Source organism: Antechinus flavipes, chromosome 6 (genome assembly GCF_016432865.1).
Source record: "Antechinus flavipes isolate AdamAnt ecotype Samford, QLD, Australia chromosome 6, AdamAnt_v2, whole genome shotgun sequence".
Taxonomy (NCBI): domain Eukaryota; kingdom Metazoa; phylum Chordata; class Mammalia; order Dasyuromorphia; family Dasyuridae; genus Antechinus; species Antechinus flavipes.
The window spans coordinates 40,217,143-40,235,699 of record NC_067403.1 but is presented as its reverse complement, the minus strand read 5'-3'; the positions used below and the strand labels follow the sequence as shown (position 1 = coordinate 40,235,699).

The 18,557-nt window shown below is 32.6% G+C and overlaps 1 protein-coding gene across 1 annotated transcript in view; it reads right to left on the bottom strand.

Annotated features, from left to right (window-relative positions):
* The window catches only part of CEP135 (centrosomal protein 135), an 85,505-nt gene extending 67,356 nt beyond the window's left edge, over nt 1-18,149 (bottom strand). The window contains exons 1-7 of the mRNA XM_051964541.1: nt 18,005-18,149; nt 14,764-14,954; nt 13,843-14,010; nt 8,297-8,438; nt 5,719-5,803; nt 3,982-4,110; nt 3,173-3,388 (exon numbers count right to left, since the gene is read on the bottom strand). Of these exons, the coding sequence (XP_051820501.1) occupies nt 3,173-3,388; nt 3,982-4,110; nt 5,719-5,803; nt 8,297-8,438; nt 13,843-14,010; nt 14,764-14,954; nt 18,005-18,117 (1,044 nt within the window). The 5' untranslated portion in view covers nt 18,118-18,149. The remainder of the gene's footprint in view (nt 1-3,172; nt 3,389-3,981; nt 4,111-5,718; nt 5,804-8,296; nt 8,439-13,842; nt 14,011-14,763; nt 14,955-18,004) is intronic.
* Nucleotides 18,150-18,557: the final 408 nt, after the last annotated feature.

Sequence of the window (18,557 nt, the reverse complement as noted above, 5' to 3'; positions counted from 1 at the left end):
AGCATCTTGGGAAGTGAAGGAAGCTAGTACGACTTATTTAAAACCCCATATTCCTAAATCTTTACCCTGAAAACTACTTCCAAATTCCTTCAGATAGTTAAATTACTTTGAGTTTATTCCTGGGTCTGTGCATTTCATTTTCCATGAATTCTGAGCCTTAGTCCCCAGGTCAGACAGCAGCTGAGAGGTGTTAGATCTGTAAGCCACCATATTGGCTAAGTCATGCCTGGCCTAGAACAAAAGGTCACACTCTCTCCTAGGACTTCTATCTGTCTGACTCCTCCTCCTCAGTACCTTTTGCTGAATCTTCATTCAGGTCATATATGACAATGATGGTTATAGCCCAAAATTCTGCCCTTTTTTCTCTCTTAACCAAAAGGGCTCTGGACTCTTTTGACAGTTTGGCAATAACTATGGATCCTTTCTCAGTATATAGAGAGATTACAAAAGAAACCTATTACATTAAAATACAGTTATCAAAAACAATTTTTAAAATCTAGTTCACATAGTGTTTGCTCTCTATCTCACTTGATGATTTTATCATCTCCCATGTATTCAATTATTAAGTCTATGCCATGATTCTTGATCTACACATCTAGCCCTAATTTCTCTCCAGAGCTCCAATTTTGTATCACACCAAATTGGCTCTTGGAGACATCTTGAACTGGATGTCCCATAGACAAGTCAAATTCAATATGTCCAAAACAGAATTCACCATTCTTTTCCCCAAGCCCTCTCCTTTTCTAAACATCTTATTATTTTTATCAACAGATGACTATTTTTCCAGTCACCAAGGCTGACTTACTGAGTCATCTTCGACTCCATTTTACTCATATTTCTCTTTCATATCCAATCTGTTGCCACATCTTATTTCTACCTTCACATATCTTATGTAATTCCTCTTCTTTTAACTCACACAGCTGCACTAGCCATCATTCATGACCAAAACTTGAGCTTCCTCCATCTCTTGTTATGCCTTAGCTCTTCTATGCGAATTTGTTCTAACTGTAACTCCAACTTTCCTCTACCCCCTCAGGACTTTTTTTTAGTCCGCTGCCTTTTCTCTGATCTAACTTTCCCTTCTTCCCAAGCATGACTTTATAACTAACCCATCCAACACTACTCTCCACTCACAGACTCCTTACTTCCTTATTCCATCACCACATGATGTGCCAAACATCAAGCCTGAATTATTATTTTTTTATTATAGCTTTTATTTACAGGATTTATGCATGGGTAATTTTTCAGTGTTGTCAATTGCAAAACTTTTTGTTCTAACTTTTCAATTCTGATGGACGTGGCCATCTTCAGCAATGAGATGAACCAAATCATTTTCCTTTTTGATTTCTTTCACAGGCTAATAGTACACTATTTCAAAGTCCAATTCTTTTTGTACAGCAAAATAACTGTTTGGACATATATACATGTATTTAATTTATACTTTAACATATTTAACATGTATTGGTCAACCTGCCATCTGGGGGAAAGGGGTGGGGGGAAGGAAATAAAAAATGCAGGCGGACAAAAATAGAGGGATTGGGAATTCTATGTAGTGGTGCATAGTCATTTCCCAGAGTTCTTTCGCTGGGTGTAGCTGGTTCAATTTATTACTGCTCTATTGGAACTGATTTGGTTCATCTCATTGTTGAAGAGGGCCACGTCCATCAGAATTGATCATCATATAGTATTGTTTTTGCAGCATATAATGATCTCCTGGTCCTGCTCATTTCACTTAGCATCAGTTCATATAAGTCTCTCCAACCAAGCCTGAATTATTTACAAAATTCCTGCTTCTGTTCTTATTTAGAGTACTGAAGGCAGTCCGACAACAGGGTAGATAGGATCCACAATAAACTTACATCATCTCTTTGCACCTGAGATGCCTTTGTGCAGCAGGGAAAATATTCCACTTCCCTTTGCTTAATTCTTTGTTCCAAATCTTCTCTTCTTCTTCAAATCCCAATGGCCTCTCCTCTTCCCAACCCCTCAGCTAAGGCTCTCACCATATGTTCTATTAAGAAAATAGGCACATATGCTTTGGGCTTGTTTACTCCTTTTCCCTTCCTTTCAAAACCCCTTGACATTATCCTTTCACCCCCTTCTCCTTTACTTCACACTTGCTTATAATTATTTTTTAAATTTATTTTATTATAACTTTTTATTTACAATACATATACATGGATAATTTTCTAATATTGACTTTTGGAAAACCTTATGTTCCAAATTTTCCCTCCTTCCCTTCACCCCCTCCCAATACATGTTAAATGTTAAAATATATGTTAAATCCAATATATGTATATATATATTTATACAGTTATTCTGATGCACAAGAAAAATTGGATCTAGAAAGAAAAAAAATCTGAGAAGGAAAACAAAAATGCAAGCAAACAATAACAGAAAGAATGAAAATACTTGCTTATAATTATAATTATAAGTAAATTAAGTGGCATTCCTCATGCAATGTCAACCTCTCTACATACAAACTCTCTATTCTCTCTCTGAATCCAGCAGATCATCTACTTTGTCTCTAATTTTCAGTCTCTCCCATTATTAGTTCCTTTCTAGCAACCCACAAATATGCCCAAGTACCCTCTATCCTTAAAAATACTTTTACAAGAACCTACTAGTCCCTCAAATTATTGTTAATCAATAAACAAGCATTTATTAAGTCCATGTTCAGTTTATACTTCTTTTCCCTTTCTCAAACTCTTAGAAAAACCATCACCCCTCTTAGCCTCCTCTCTTCCCATTTACTTCTCAAGCTTTTACAACCTAGTTTAAAGTTGCCAGTGATGTCTTAATTACCACATCTAATGATTTTTTTCAGTCTTTCTTTTTCCTTCTCTTCCTACTTGCAAATGACCATCACCTCTTCCTTAATATTTTCTCTTCTTCTTTAATACTTAGGACATTAGCCTTATGGTTCTTATTCTAATCTCAATACTCCTCAATCTTTATTACCATCTCCTCATCTAAATTTTATGTTGTAATTGCAGGTATACCCAATGGCTTTGTCCTGGGCCTTGTCTCTTTTCCTTCCTTTTTTATTTCTCTAAAAAATAATTTTAGCACTGAAATAATTATCTTTATAATTGCAAAACTCTCTTGTTCAGAACATTTACTAAACAATTCCAGATAAATGAGACTTAAAAATTAAAAGTGTTTTTATTACCTCAGCTTCCACAAGTTGTTTATCTGTACTCTCAAGAATTTCTTCTCTACGCTTTTCCATCTGATGTGCAATATGATCTATTTCATTCAATCTACGAGAGAGTGTTTCATTTTTGTTACTTAAAGTCAGAACCTCAGTGGTTACAGTCTTCTTGCTGTCCAAGAGTTCTTGAATACGATTCTCCAGGTCTCTATTTGTTTGCTGAAGAAAATCAATCTAAAAGGAATGTATATTAATATATAAAATTACTATTAGGCTATTACATCTCTAAAATACATTGTTCTGCATATTACAACATTTAAAAGGATTTATGAAAGAAAAAATTATGCTGAAGGGTTAATTTACAAATTTGATTTGTCTCAAGTTTAGTAAAAAATGTTTTTACTAAAATTTTTCAGAGAGAAGCTAAGAAGAGTGAATAAGCTTCTCAGCAGCACAGACAACTGAGGAAATAACCAATATTAACTAAATAATAATTTATAACATGATAATAAATAATAAAATAACTAAAATGCTAATAAAACTATCATGCTATTTACCCTCTATTGCTACCTGATCTGCTTAGTATACCAACTTATGACTGGATCTGTGACATGAATCACATCTTAAACAGCAATAATGCTTAAGATTTACTACTATTACTTTCTTGTTTTCCCCTTGTACCTCTCCCTAGTAGCCTCTATATCCAAACAGTGGCAAAGATACCAAAGAAGGGATTTTGGTAAAGCATAAATTCTTAATTTTTAACATAATCTTTTCCAAATTAACTGGACAACAAATTACAGCTAAAAAGACATTAAATCCATTACCTGAATATTCAAGTGAGTAATGAGCTTCTCATTACTCTGATTTCTGGACTCCAGAGACAGAACATCATGTGAGCGACCACCATCAAGTGCAACTGATAGGCGTTCTATTTCCCGATCTCTTAGTTCAATCTGAGACATAATTTTCCATTATTTTAAAGCGTTTATTCTTATTTATATTTATATTATATTATATTCAGCAGAGAACTGTAAAAAACTTTTACTGAACATAGCCAAACTACCAAAAGCCCCCAAAATACAAAGTTTATCAAGTATTAATATACATTTGTCACCTAAAAAATATACAATTATCAATGAAAAACATCCTCAAAACAAAATGCATCAAAAAATTCTGAATATGAAAATATTTCAAAAGAAATGTTTTCTTCATAATTTTAGTCCCTTCTTTTTACAACCCTCATTTTAATTCAGTTTGTCTTTATTTTTTTATTCTTGGATTCTACTGTAATATAATGTTTTCCTTAGCAATAGTTTCTATTCCATGTAGAAATTCCTCAAATAATACAGTTAAAAAAAGAAAAGCATGACTGAATTGAATTATGCAAATTCAATTAAACATTTCTTATTTAGATGCTGAAAAAAAACGATCATCAGGTGAACTTGTACTGACCATAAGTCTATACTTCGGAGTTAGTTTTTGGTCCCACTAAATACTAAATAAAAAAATTGGCACTCATTCAATCCAATCCAATCCAACAAGCATTTATCAAGTACCCCTATATTAAAGGCACTGGGCTATCGAATGGAGGCACAATGAAAGAATGACAAAATGCCCTTAGTTTCAGAGAGCTAATATTCCAATGAAGGAATGGTTTCTCTATACTTGAGTTTCTTTAGCAAAATGAAATAAAAATACATACTTCACATAGTGAAGGTTGATCAGTTTACATTTGCAGAATACTTTGGGAAGAGGGAAAATATTAATAATAAATGTGAAATATCAGTAAGTTAATCATTAACTATTAATATAACTTACTATTTAACATATATCTATATTTTATAAAATCCTCTATAAAATGTTCATTTGTTAACCTATTACTAGGTCTTTGCTTTTTAAAATAGTTTTATCCAAATACTGTAAAAAGTATTTTACAAGCTCATGAGCACAATATACACTGTTATATCCATGTTTTTATACCAAAAAAACTCCATTCCAAGAAATTCAATCAAATGCCTTCATGCAGAAAATGAAAACCAGGACAGCCAAATAAAATTCTAAAGAGCACTAAAGAAGGCAATTATAATTACCTAAGTCAGAATTGAGCCTAAGATAGCAAATTGATAATTTATAAGTAATGTGGTCCTTCCTAGATCTTGTACTTCACAGGAAACTATTTTATAACCATCAATAGATTTTGGAGAGAAAAAACACTAGATGAGAACAGTGAGAAATTATTTAACAAAAATAGCTACAGGATTTAAAGGAAAAAAAAGTTCACATCATAAACAAAAAGTTTTGTTTGATATACACACCCCATCAATATTTTAATGCAAGTCAACAAAAAAGAGTAGGATTAGATGATCTTTAAAATTTTATTGATATTATTCCAATAATAATGTCTAATAATAATTGCTTTATAATTCTAAAATTCTATGACTAGAAAAAAAGCTATATAAAATTATAGTAATGGTATTATAAAGCAAAAACAAAATGTATTTACAAATACTTACAACATGCCTATTTTAGGCCCTATATTAAGCACTAATATGAAATCCTACCTGTTTGCAAGAATTATCCAATGCGTTTTCAACAACAGCTAACTTGCCCTGTAAGTGACATACTTCTTCTTGAAGCTCAAAGATTCTGAAACACATTTGTGAATAACTATAAATAATTTTTGAAGAACACAAAGTAACCCAAAAAAAATTCATTATATATAAAAAACTGAGATTATATTAGATCATCACTGATATAACGTCTAGCCCAAAATTCCATTATTCTATGAAAACCACTTGTTTTATAAATTTATTTTGATAAAGCAGACTAAAGAGAATAAAAATGGAGAAATGAGGTGACTAAACAGACCATTAATTAAGTCAAAAACTCACCAGTGCTCAGATAACCTAATCTACAACTTGGTTTTGGATTTGCATTATCTGAAGAACTACTTCAATTCTAATTATTTAAATTACTAAATATAGATGCAAAAAAAAAAAAAAACCCATATGAAAATGGTCTGGCCCACTTTGTTACTGCCATTATAAAACTTATAAGTCTTTCATTTGCTGATTCTTAATAATATTTTCCAGAGATGCCTCATGGAGCAACAGAGTATGTGGCTGAAATGAGCAACATTTGGGTGTAGATTCTGGCTCATACCCTTCCTTGCTGGGTGACCCCTAGGAACAAGCCATCACTTAACCTCTCTATAAGTCAACTTCCTTATCTGTAAAATGAGAGAATTGGTTTCTAAGGCTCCTTTCAGCTTCAACTATGATTCAACATTGCTTTCACTGCTCTCTCCATGCTTGTATACATAATGAAGTCATTAACTATACCAAGTACACCAATTTAAATGTTCTCTTAGTTTGGAATTTGTTCACTTTCTCAGATTTTTTTAAACAAATATATCCTCTGCAAAGGCTCACGATTTTTTTTTTTTTTTTTTTTGCTGAGGCAATTGGGGTTAAGTGACTTGCCCAGGGTCACAACAACTAGGAAGTGTTGAGTGTCTGCGACCAGATTTGAACTCAGTTCCTACTGACTTCAGGGCTGGTGCTCTATCCACTGCGCCATCTAGCTGCCCCTCCCATGAAAATTTTTTTGTGAGAAAGAGATCACAGAAAACATAAGACAATAATATTCCTAAAATACTTTCTTTTTGGACCTAAGATATTAAAAGAGGATGGCCTTTAGTAAAATGGGTAGCTATTTTATCAAAACAGGAGACTATAATCAGATTTTTTTTTTTTAAATGATATTAGTTTCTCTGGGGTGGTAAATGAAACTCAGCTTATAAGAACTGCTGACTCAGGACTGAAGAATAACTATACACTTAAATTTACTTCTGTTCTCAATCTGAATATATGTTGTGAATGTAAAATAGAATGTGAGGTAATGTGTAAGGAACAGCAAACATAAACAGTAAACATGTTTATGACAATATGAATGGATATACACTTCAACAATACTACATGATGATCAGTTCTGATGGACGTGGCTCTCTTCAACAATGAGATGAACCAAATCAGTTCCATTTGATCTGTAATAAACAGAACCAGCTAGCCCAGAGAAAGAACACTGGGAAATGAGTATGGACCACAACATAACATTTCCACTCTTTTTTCTGTTAATGTTTGCTTGCATTTTGTTTTTTTCTTCTTAGGTTATTTTTACCATTTTTCTAAATCAGGTCTTTCCTGTGCAACAAAATAACTGTATAAATATATATACATATATTGTAATTAACATATACTTTAACATATTTAACATATATAGGACTACCTGCCATCTAGGGGAGGGGTTGGGGGAAAGGAGGGGAAAAGTTGGAACAGGAGGTTTTGCAAAGATCAATGTTGAAAAATTACCCATGCATATGTTTTGTATATAAAAAGCTTAATAATAAAAAATAAAACAAACAAACAAAAAACAATATGAATGGAAACAAACTGGGGGAAACACAATATAAGCATAAAAAAAGCCAAATTTTTTTAGCCACAAAGAAGTATTCACACTTAATAACCTTAACACATTTTGAACAGATCAAGGTAACTAAGACAATAGCAAACAAACAAATGAACAAACAAAAACCAACAGCAAAAAAAAGCCCAGAAAAGCAGTACATCAAAGTTGCATAATTCAGTTTCTAATAGTATAAAGCTAAAATTGTAGCAGAAAATTCACCTTAATCACATCTAACCAATATTCTCATTAAAACCTAATTTCCTGATTGCTATGTATGGGAACCAAGGGAAAAATTAAGGCAAATGAAATAGAAAAGTTTTCCCTTCATAGTGTTTAACTTGTCAAAGCAAAGTTTAACTATAATAACAACTTCTACTACGACCAGTTCAAAATTTATTCCCTTCTCTTAATCATTTTTTTTTTTATACTAGCTAGCTAACACTGAGATAAATATTAAGGACAAAGATTTTTCTGATGTGTGAGTAGAGATGACATCTATCACTAGTGGAGGTGACAATTAGTTTCTACATAAACAATTAGGGTACTGAAACTTCATTTTTTTTAAAAGCAAAAACATAAAAATATTATCAAATAGCTATCCTGAAATAAAAAGGTTAAACTATAAAGTATATCATCATTTATTATCATTATAAAAATAGTTCTTCTAGATACCTATTATCTGCCACCTGCAGGAGGTCTGCAATATAGGGATCATTTGGCTGAGGAACTGGATACGCACTGATTCCAGATGGAGGTACAGGCTGATCAATCTGCATACGCTGCCGCCTAAAAGGAATACCTCTCTTCCTACCACCTAGAAAAATAAAAGCATGTTGTTCAAAATCAAGACAAAAACTCATCATAGAACAACTTACATAAAATATTATTTTGTTAAAAATATTTCTCTAGTCTACAGATTATATTATTACTTTATTAGAGCAAATTATTTCTCTCATACAGCTGGTTCCCATTTATGCAAGAAAATAGGTTCTTGGAAACATCACTGTGAAATGTCACAAAAAGGAAATAAGAAGCACTACTAAATTTGTCTATCTGCATGTTTAATATATTTCCCAAATGATCCCATTTTACTACCATATGGCATCTCCTCCCAGTGTGTATTGATGTATTGTTATTAATACTATATTATCTGATATTTATTCAGTACATAAACATATATTATTCTATTTCATCCCTAATGTAACTCTTTGAGAGAAGGTGAAATCATAAACATATATTATTCTATTTAATCCCTAATGTTACTCTTTGAGAGAAGGCAAATATTACTTCCATTTTATAGTTTAGAAAAGCTAAAAGAAGTTTGCTGATTTACTATTTCATATAGCTAATAAGCAGTAACGACTTGGAAAAGTTCTCAAATGAGTAAAGAAAAAGCACTAGAAATTAAATACAAGCATTTTAGATAATGTTGAATGAATAAAGTGATAAAATGTGGAACAGTAAAAAATGGGAACTGCATGTACTAGATAACACTCAGCATTTGATTTAATTTAATTTAAAAAGTATTTGTTAAATATAATTTCATATTTCTTAAGCTAATATGTTATATCTTTCATTGGCTGAATCTGGCTTACTTAAAGCTATTGTATATTATAAATATAAACTCTTATAGTGCCTATTCCACATTTAAAAACAGGTAGGCCAAAGTCAGAAAGTAGTAACATAAAAAATTTGATATAGATACCTTGTTGAATTATTTTTTATCTTTATTCTTTTTTCCTTATTTTTTTAATTCTTTAAAATAGTGCACTAATAATACTAAGTATGAATTTTCCATCAGGCTGCAAGATCTGAGGACCCCAAATTAGCCATTCTCCCACTTTCAGAGGTATTGTGCCTCAAGGAGAATTAATTTCATTCATTACAAGTGATAGTCCAAGTATTGTCAGCTAGCATTTATTAAATTCCTATTATGTACCTGGAACTGTGCTAAGTCCTGAAGATAAGTGTGAAATGCTTCCTCCAGCCATAGTCCTACAACATGTGATAGCTGAAAACAAGCAGGTTTTCTTGGTAGGTTCCCCACTTTACTTTGTTCCCCAAAGAGTAGGGCAAATTGAGCAATAGGCTAGAATGTATACAGACACATGAAGGGGTTTTTTTGTTTTTTTTGCTTGATTTGGTATTTAAATGATGATATATTTTATCCTTTTTCTCAGGACAATTATTTGATAATATTTTGATGTTTTTGTTTTAAAGCTAATGAAATTTCAGTACCCTGTTTCATGTAGAAACTCTTAATCGTCATCACAATGACAGAACCCACAAATATTTGGAGTGTAACAAATTTCCAGAAGAAAATATTTTGAAAGAATTTAAGAAAAGGTCTGTTTCAATAGAGGAGGAGCTGCTAAGTGCAAGCATAGCATAGGAATGCAGGGCAGTGTGGTGTGCATAGGGTAATCTACTGAGAGGCTTTTAGCCAAAACACAGCCGGACATCTACTCTGTCCTGGTTGGAAACCAGTGGATCAGCAGATTAGCTATGAGACAGCCAACACAAATACAAAAGGCAAATAGTGAGTCTCTGAACCCCAGAATAGCACAGGACTTGGCTACACCCACCCAGCACCAGAAGGAGATCAACAACAGCATTGGCCCAAGGCAGCATAAAGCCACCTATAGAGGCTTGGGACAATCTCTCCCTTTGCCCTAAGAACAGATTTCAATCTTTAAAAAAAGCAAAAAAAGCAAAAAGAGCTCTGACCATAGATAACTTTCATGGAGAAAGAGAAGAACAGACCTCAATCTAAAAGCAAATCATCTCCAGATGAACTCTTTGGGAATGGTGATATAAGTTGGCCCCCATCTCACAAGGTTCTCTTGAGGAGAATTTAAAAAGAATTTTAAAAGTATCTTAAAAGAGAGTCAGAAGAAAAATGGGGAAAGGAAATGAGAACATTGCAGGAGAGTTTGGAAAAGGAAACATAGAAATTATCTGAAAACTCCTTACAAAATAATGGAGATAGAAAAAAAAAATCCATTGAACAAAACAACTCATTTACAAATTCAATTGGCCAAATGCAAAAGGAGCTAAAAAATAGTAACTGAAGAGAATAATTCACTAAAAATTAGAACTGAACAAATGGAAATGAATGACTCAATGAGACATCAAGAATCAGTCAAACAAAGCCAAAAAAAAGAAAAAAGAAAAAAATGTAAAACATCTTATTAGAAAAATAACTTATTTGGAAAAGACCTAGGAGAGACAATCTGAGGATTATTGAACTTCCCAAAAACCATGATGAAAAAAAGAGTATAGACATCATCTTTCAGGAAATAATTAAGGAAAATTGCCTTGATGCTTTGAACCAGAAGGTAAAATAGCCATTTGTTATGATTCTTACACAAGGTGCTAAGTCACTGGAATTGACAGGACTCCAGGAGATTCACAAGTCAGGATTCAGTGTGAGATTCACAAGTCCAGGAGATTCACAAGTCAGAGAGGAGTGGAGAAGATTCACAAGTCAGAAGACCACAATCCCATACTCGGAAGAGGAGTCAAACTTTGAGTTCACACCTCTAAAAGAGCATATAAAAGGACAAGCTCACTAGAAGCTTTTAGAGCCTCAGCCAGGAGTTAGTTGGGGAGACTGAGAAGCCAGGAGTCGGAGTTTAGCTACAGGCAGAAGCTGGAAGAACTAAAGGCCTAGCAACAAGAGCTCTTGGAACCAAGGAAAGAGATAGGCCTCTAAGAAAACTAACCAGGCTATTTTGGAAGAGACAATAAAGGATTGGACTTTAACTCCTGGCTGTATTTGGGGTGATTATTACACTGAACTGAAACTAAGGCTGCCTCCAGGAGCCCCCAAGAAATCTGCTCCCAGAGAACAATTATATCTTAGAGAAGAGAACATTACAGCCACTGAAAGGATTCATCAATCACCAGGAGGTGAAAGAGACCCCAAAATGAGAACTCCAAGGAATATCGTAAAATTATCAGATGAAGGAAAAAATATTGCAAGCAGCCAGAAAGAAACAATTCAAATATCGAGGAGCAAAAATCAAGATTACCCAGGACCTAAAGTTTCCACTTTAAAGGAATGAAAGGCCTAGAATCTGATATTCTGAAAGGCAAAGGTACTTGGATTGAAGCCAAGAATCAACTATCCAGGAAAACTGAGCATTATCTTTCAGGGGAAAAGATGGACATTCAATGACACAGATGAATTTCATTTAATTTTTGATGAAAATTACTCTGGCAACAGTTTAGAGAATAGACTCAAGTAGGCAAAGCTGAGGAACAGCTTTATTAGGAGGCCACTGAAATAATCTAGGCAGGAGGTAATGAGGGCCTGATTGCAAAAAAATGAAGATACTTCTTGCTGAAGGGGCTTTGGAAAGACAAGGAAATTCATTGAAAAAGGATCAATGAATTAGTTCAAATAATTGTTTTCCAAACAATTTAGAACCATGCAAGGAAAAGTAATAACATTATTCTTAACTTTTGCTCCTGAAGGTCTATCACTAAGGATATAATCTTAAGAGGTTAAAAGAAAAAAAAGACTTACTTGTAGGTATAAAAATATTTGCAGAATGTAATTTGTAGCAACAAAGAGCTGGAAACAAAATATAGTCATTCCTTGACATTCATAGGCTTCACATTTGAAATTTTGGTTATTTGGGGGTTGGCCATCAATAATTAAATTTTTTTAAGACATCTAGATATTTTAGACATTTAGACAGAGAATTTTTAGACATCTATGCCACTGTGGAAAATCTCAGATGATGCAAACAAGAAAACTAAAGTCATAAATGCATAAATCCTGAATATTATTCATCTACTTTATTATTTACAATCATAAGTATACATATAATTAATTATAACCAGTAAAATTTTTTTTTTAAGTTTCAGGGTGTTAAAGAATATGGGCTACACACTCTCTTTGCCTCTCTTCTTTGTCTCTATCATCCAGTCTCAGTCACATGATTTTCTCCCACAGTCTCATGCTTTCCAAGAGAAGGAAATCCATGAAGTAGTTGTTGCCACTACATAGTGGTTACGGAAAAGTGGCCAAGACAATAATCTCTCCCATGTAGAACCTTTACTTCTTTTTGTACTCTTTAAAAAGAGTATTAAAATTAAAATTGGAATTATTAAAATAAAGGTTAGCAAGGAGGGGGCTAGAATTATTTATGGGAATCCAAAGAACAACCACACTGCCAAATGTGAAATGTTTGAACATATTTTACCATGATATCTAATGCAATAAGGAATGCTGAATATAAAGGATTCAAGGAAAATATCGGATCAGCTAAGTGGTGCAGTGGATAGAGCACCAGCCCTGAAGTCAGGAGGACTCGAGTTCAAATTTGGTCTCAGACACAACATTTCCTGTGTGACCCTGGGCAAGTCACTTAACCTCAATTGTCTCAGCCAAAAAAAAAAAAAAGAAAAGAAAAAAGAAAAGAACTTTATCAAATATCAAATCAACAACATATCAAAGAACAAGATACACAATGCCCAAAGTAAATTAAATGCAAAGAAGGGACCTAGCCCTGGTCTAATTTACAGATTGGCTCCCTAAAGATGCCTCTAGGATTAAATTTAAATTTATCTAAAATCCTCAACAATCTAGCCCCACCTCCTTTTTCAGGCTTATTACTTTACTCCACTTCACTAACTATACAGTTCAATCAAACTGGCTTCTTTCCTCTCTATCAAACATAAATCATTTCTCAATTCAAACCCAGGTGGTTATCTCCCTATATCTCATATTTCTTGAACACAATCTCCCATTTATTTCTCCTCAAAAAGTTGACCTCCTCAATGTTTAGGTTAAAGGTCATCTCCTACACTGGGTACTTTCTGAACCTCCCAAGCTATTACTAACTTGTAATTGGCTTGCATATATTTTATGTGTGCGTGTGTTGTCTCTTCTGATAGAACATAAGTTCCTTGAAGATAGAAACAATTTCATTTTTGTCCTTCCATCCGCAGAACCCAATAGAAAACCTAGACTGTAGTAGGTGCCTGAACAAATGCTTACTGATTGACTTCAATGTGAGATCCCTTTCAGACCCAAATCTATGGTCCTATGATCACAGTGATGTTGGCAAATTAAAGAATCGCAACTCTCTCACTGACCCCAAAGCCCTCCTTCTCCCCCAGCCCCCCAAAAGGCCCATCCTCCCGTGTTCCCTGACTGCTATGGCCACAGATAGGGAGGCATTGCTACCAACACCTGCTTGTCCTACCTGGAGTTTGTACCACAGCTTGGAGGTTCTTTTCTTGGAGCTGCTGGATTTTTTCATTCTTGGCTTTGCTCTCTTTTTCCAACATTTTGAATTTATGAACATACTGGTTATTGAGAAACTTCAAATCAGCCATCTCACTCTCAACTTTTCTTAATTTGACTTTCAAATCTTAAAAAAAAAAAAGAAGAAGAGGAAGAAAAGATACTCTCCTAAGAGTCACCCTAAAAATGAATAAATAGAAGTACTTATTTATGCTATTCCTTCATATAGCAAGATTCTGGAGAATAGGGTTAAAACCATTAGTCAAGAGACACCTTTGTTTTTACAATGTGGGAATTTTAAATATTTTGTTTAATTTTGTTAAATATTTGTTACTAATTCTTCAGATTAATAATGGAAGCTATTTTCTAACATAAATAACAAAATTCTAAAAAGAGCCATCAGCAGTAATTGCTTTGGGGAATTAGGGAGTAAAGGGAAAAATTATAGCCTCTGCTGGTATATCCTCCTCTTAGTCACTATACTTGTATACCTACTTCAGTCAATTAGCCAAGCCCTCTGAAGATATGGTAATGTTGAACCAAAATGAAGTTCAACAATATTAGAGAATACCTTAGTATTGATTTCTTTTTATCACCTTACTTCACTATTCAATATTCAATATTAAGAAACAATCACTTCCGGAAGTATTGGCATTTATTATTGCCTACAGCAGTTGTATTTCGGTAATATTTACTTTACTTCCAGACAACATAAATTCTCAAAACATAAAAAGTGAATGGATGGAGAATGCTTGCTTATATGCCTTTTGCCTTTTGTTTTCACTCTCACACTAATCCATTTAAGAAAGCTTTCCAAATACTGCACAGTAAAATTGAAACATAAAACTTTCACTTCTTTAAAATTCCAATTTTCAATTACCTTTTATACTTATTTCTGATTGTTCTTTTGTCCTCAATAAATCCAGGTGTAGTTCATTATTTTCCCTGATCAATTTAGCATTTTCATTTTTATAAGGTTCCAAAACATAATCAAAATTGGTAGTTTCCTTTTCAGCTTTTCCAGCAAATAGTTTTGCTTTCCGAAGACTCTCTGTTGTATGAACAAGGTCACTGAAAATACAAGGCATCAGAAAATATTAAACTAGGTAATTATATTCCTAAACTTTCTACTAGCTGTGCTTTCAAATAATAGTGATTCCCTAATATTTATCCAATTATTAAAAAGTTTCATCAAATTGTCAACATTTTTGTTCCAAAAAAATATAAAAACTTGCAACAAATACTGTGCAGAGATTTTCATAGTGATAAAGAATGTTAGTGAGCCAAAATCAAATACTGTGATACAATCCCCAAAATGTTAAAAGTCAAACAACTGTAGAACCCCCTAATCCTTAGTACACATGACCAATTTTCTTTCCCTTGCACTGAAACTGATATCTAAATTTGGCAGTGTAGGTGATGAGAAAGTTTAAATAAAATATGCACGTATTAAAGATGAAAGTTTACTAATTTAAAATTTAAAAAATTAATGTTTAACTCTCCTCAACTTAACTTCTCACTAGGAATTACAGATAAGCAATTTAATACTCTACTATACAGAACAATATTTTATGCTAATATGTATTTTTTAAGAAGAATATGTTTTAACAGTGAGAAAAGGTTAAAAGTTAAATTGTTTCTTGGGATTTTTTTAAATGAGAAAATATACTCTCCCACAATATACTCTCACATGATATACAAACACCATAATATTATTCTACCAGGATATTAGCAATACTTTAAGAATGAGAAAATTATTCTATTACTTCAAGTAAATAAATGTCTATTCAACTATTTATTTTAAAATTCTCTTTAAAAAAAAAAAAAAGGTTTTTTCCCCCTTTGTTTTTGGCAGGAAGGGAGAAGGAAAGGGAAATTGACTATTAATAAACTGAATAATTATCAATGTTAGTTATCATCATAACTTCTACTCACTAATGACCAAAATTAATATATATTTCCCTCCCCCCACTTCTGGGAATTTTACTCTTTAAATGAGAAATTGGTAAACAAAAATTGATAAATTACAATTTTCAAGCTCCAACCTTAGCCAAAGAAGTGTTATTGATATCAAAAATGTATAAAAATTATACCAAGGAAGAGAAGACTGGAAAAGGCAGGTGCAGAAGGACAGAATTAAAAATATAAATGTCTATGTATACATATATTGTATTTAACATATACTTTAACATATTTAACATGAATTGGTCTACCTGCCATCTGGGCGAGAGGGTGGGGGGAAAGAGGAGAAAAATTACAACAAAAGGTTTTGCAAATGTCAAGGCTGAAAAATTACCCATGCAAATTACCCTTGTAAATAAAAAGCTATTAAAAAATACATATAAATACACATATATATATATGTCTACAAAAGGACAAATGTCACAAACTGTAACCGCCTCTTGCCCTATAGAAACATCAGAACTCAAATATGTAGGAATACTCAGAAACTTTTAACTGAAACTAAATGACAAAATTTATAAAGAAAATTGTAGCTACTACTCTACCACAAAATGATAGGTATTCAATTCATTTATCAAGTATTTACAAGTACATCAACGTGCATTGTTACAAGAGCTAGATAAGACTTTCACAGAGTTTACAATGTAGCAATCCCAATAAACAAAATATTTACAACCAAAGAATACTTTGAAATTACCAATTAAGACATCATAAACAGATCTGAAAAGGAAAAAAATCCTACAAATTAGATTCTTCTTAAACAATAAAAGAAAAATAATTCCAGATCAAACATAAACTGCCAAGCTTTAAGCTTCACAACTTTGCTCCAACCTCTCTTTATAGCTTCAAAGAACATTATTTCTTCCACATTTTGCAATCTAGTCAAACAGACCTCTCAGTTACATATTCACAACTCATTTTACTCAAAGTCTTTTTGTTCCCTCTCTACCCCAGCTTTCCTATCTATTAAAACTCTTAAAAATAAAACTATAGAGAGTTTCATGATAACAGTCCTGGAAAATCATATAAACATAATAAGTCTGTGCAGATGTGATTTTCCAAAATGTATACAAAGCAGCCATACATGTTGTTTTGACATTCTAGTTGAGTTAAGCTGCATTCTGCTTTCTCTGCAAATTCCTTAGCACTTTCAAAGGGAAGAGAAGAAAAATTAGGAGACTGGCAAAATATTTCCTAGGAAACAAGGCAGAAATTATAAGGTAAAACAAGCATTTTGTAAATTTTTTTAAAAATCCACAATTATATATCATGAATTGCTTATCAATATTACTAAAAACAACTGCATATTTATAAACTACTTTTCATTCCAAGATCTAAAGTTATTTTATTAAAAAAAAAAAAAAGTAGTTCTTAATCTGGGATCTAAATTTGTTATTTTAATATGGTTAACTATTTTAATATAATTGGCTTCCTTTGTCATCTTATGTACTTTATTCATTTAAAAATATCATTCGAAGAAATCTGTTTTATCAAAGGGGTCCATGCCACACAAAAAAGATTAATAATTCATGTTAAAAAATATTAACTTAAATATTTATATAATTAAACATTACTGTGACTTGCTATCAGTATTAACACTAAAAAAATGAAGATCACATTTGAAATCTGGCAATGTTTTATGATTCTTTTTAATGTCTCTATCTGGCAAGCAAAATAAGGTATTAATATATGGACTCAATTTAACAGTGGAATCACAACTATACAAGTATTCTGATGCCACTGCTCTGGAGGAATACAGCAAAGAAAACTCAAGTAAGGAAATGATAGAATTCAGGGAGAAATACCTCAGAGGCAGGATGACACACAACAGCAAAGGCCACATTATAGAACGGAGAAGTCCTATTAAAAGTGATTAAGAAAACTAGGGACAATGCAGACAACTTAAAAAAAGGAAAAATTCTAACACCTCGGTTCAAGAAACAGTATGAAAACATACAAAACTCATCAAGCAGAAAAAGTAGAACTGGGCTACTGAGCTCAAGCAACTGCAATTTTTAGAAGTATCTATTGAGTTTCTAATGGCTCATAACTTGAAATTCTAACCTACAATTAACTGAAGCACATAGTCTTTACAGAAAGACACAAGAAGGCTACAGTTCAAAAGCATGCAGGTTTAAAATTTCATTATTTGTTTATACCTGAAAAGTTTTTCCACCAAGGGTAAACAGTCAATGCTCAAAGGCTGTCGATATCCCAACTGATCCAATCTTTTTCGAATGTTAATAAATTTTCTTTCTGCAGCTGTACTCATTGTGTATTTCCAAAATTGCTCTTATCACATTGAAAAACTGATGGTCTGAAAAAGGGCAAAAGATTTTGATATATTTCCATTAAAGAGATTAATAACTTTTTATAGAAAAAAATTCCATGTGAAGTTTATTTGAACACAAGACAATTATACCAAGGCTCTCTTTTCAAAAGGATGCTTTCTAAAACTTCTGCTAAGGGATGGAATTATTTTATAAGCTATATCACATAATATAAAGAATCTCTACATATATCTGAAGGTTTTCATTCTTCCCTGTTTTAACAAGGATTGTTATGTTCCTTGGGCTACAGGACACCTAACCAAAAATTAACTGTCTGATGACAATTTCTCTTTTCATGGAACCTAAGTCTTTCTTGATCTTTGCCAATGAACATTACACAATATCAGTATACCCAAACCCACCAAATCATTTTCATCATTAT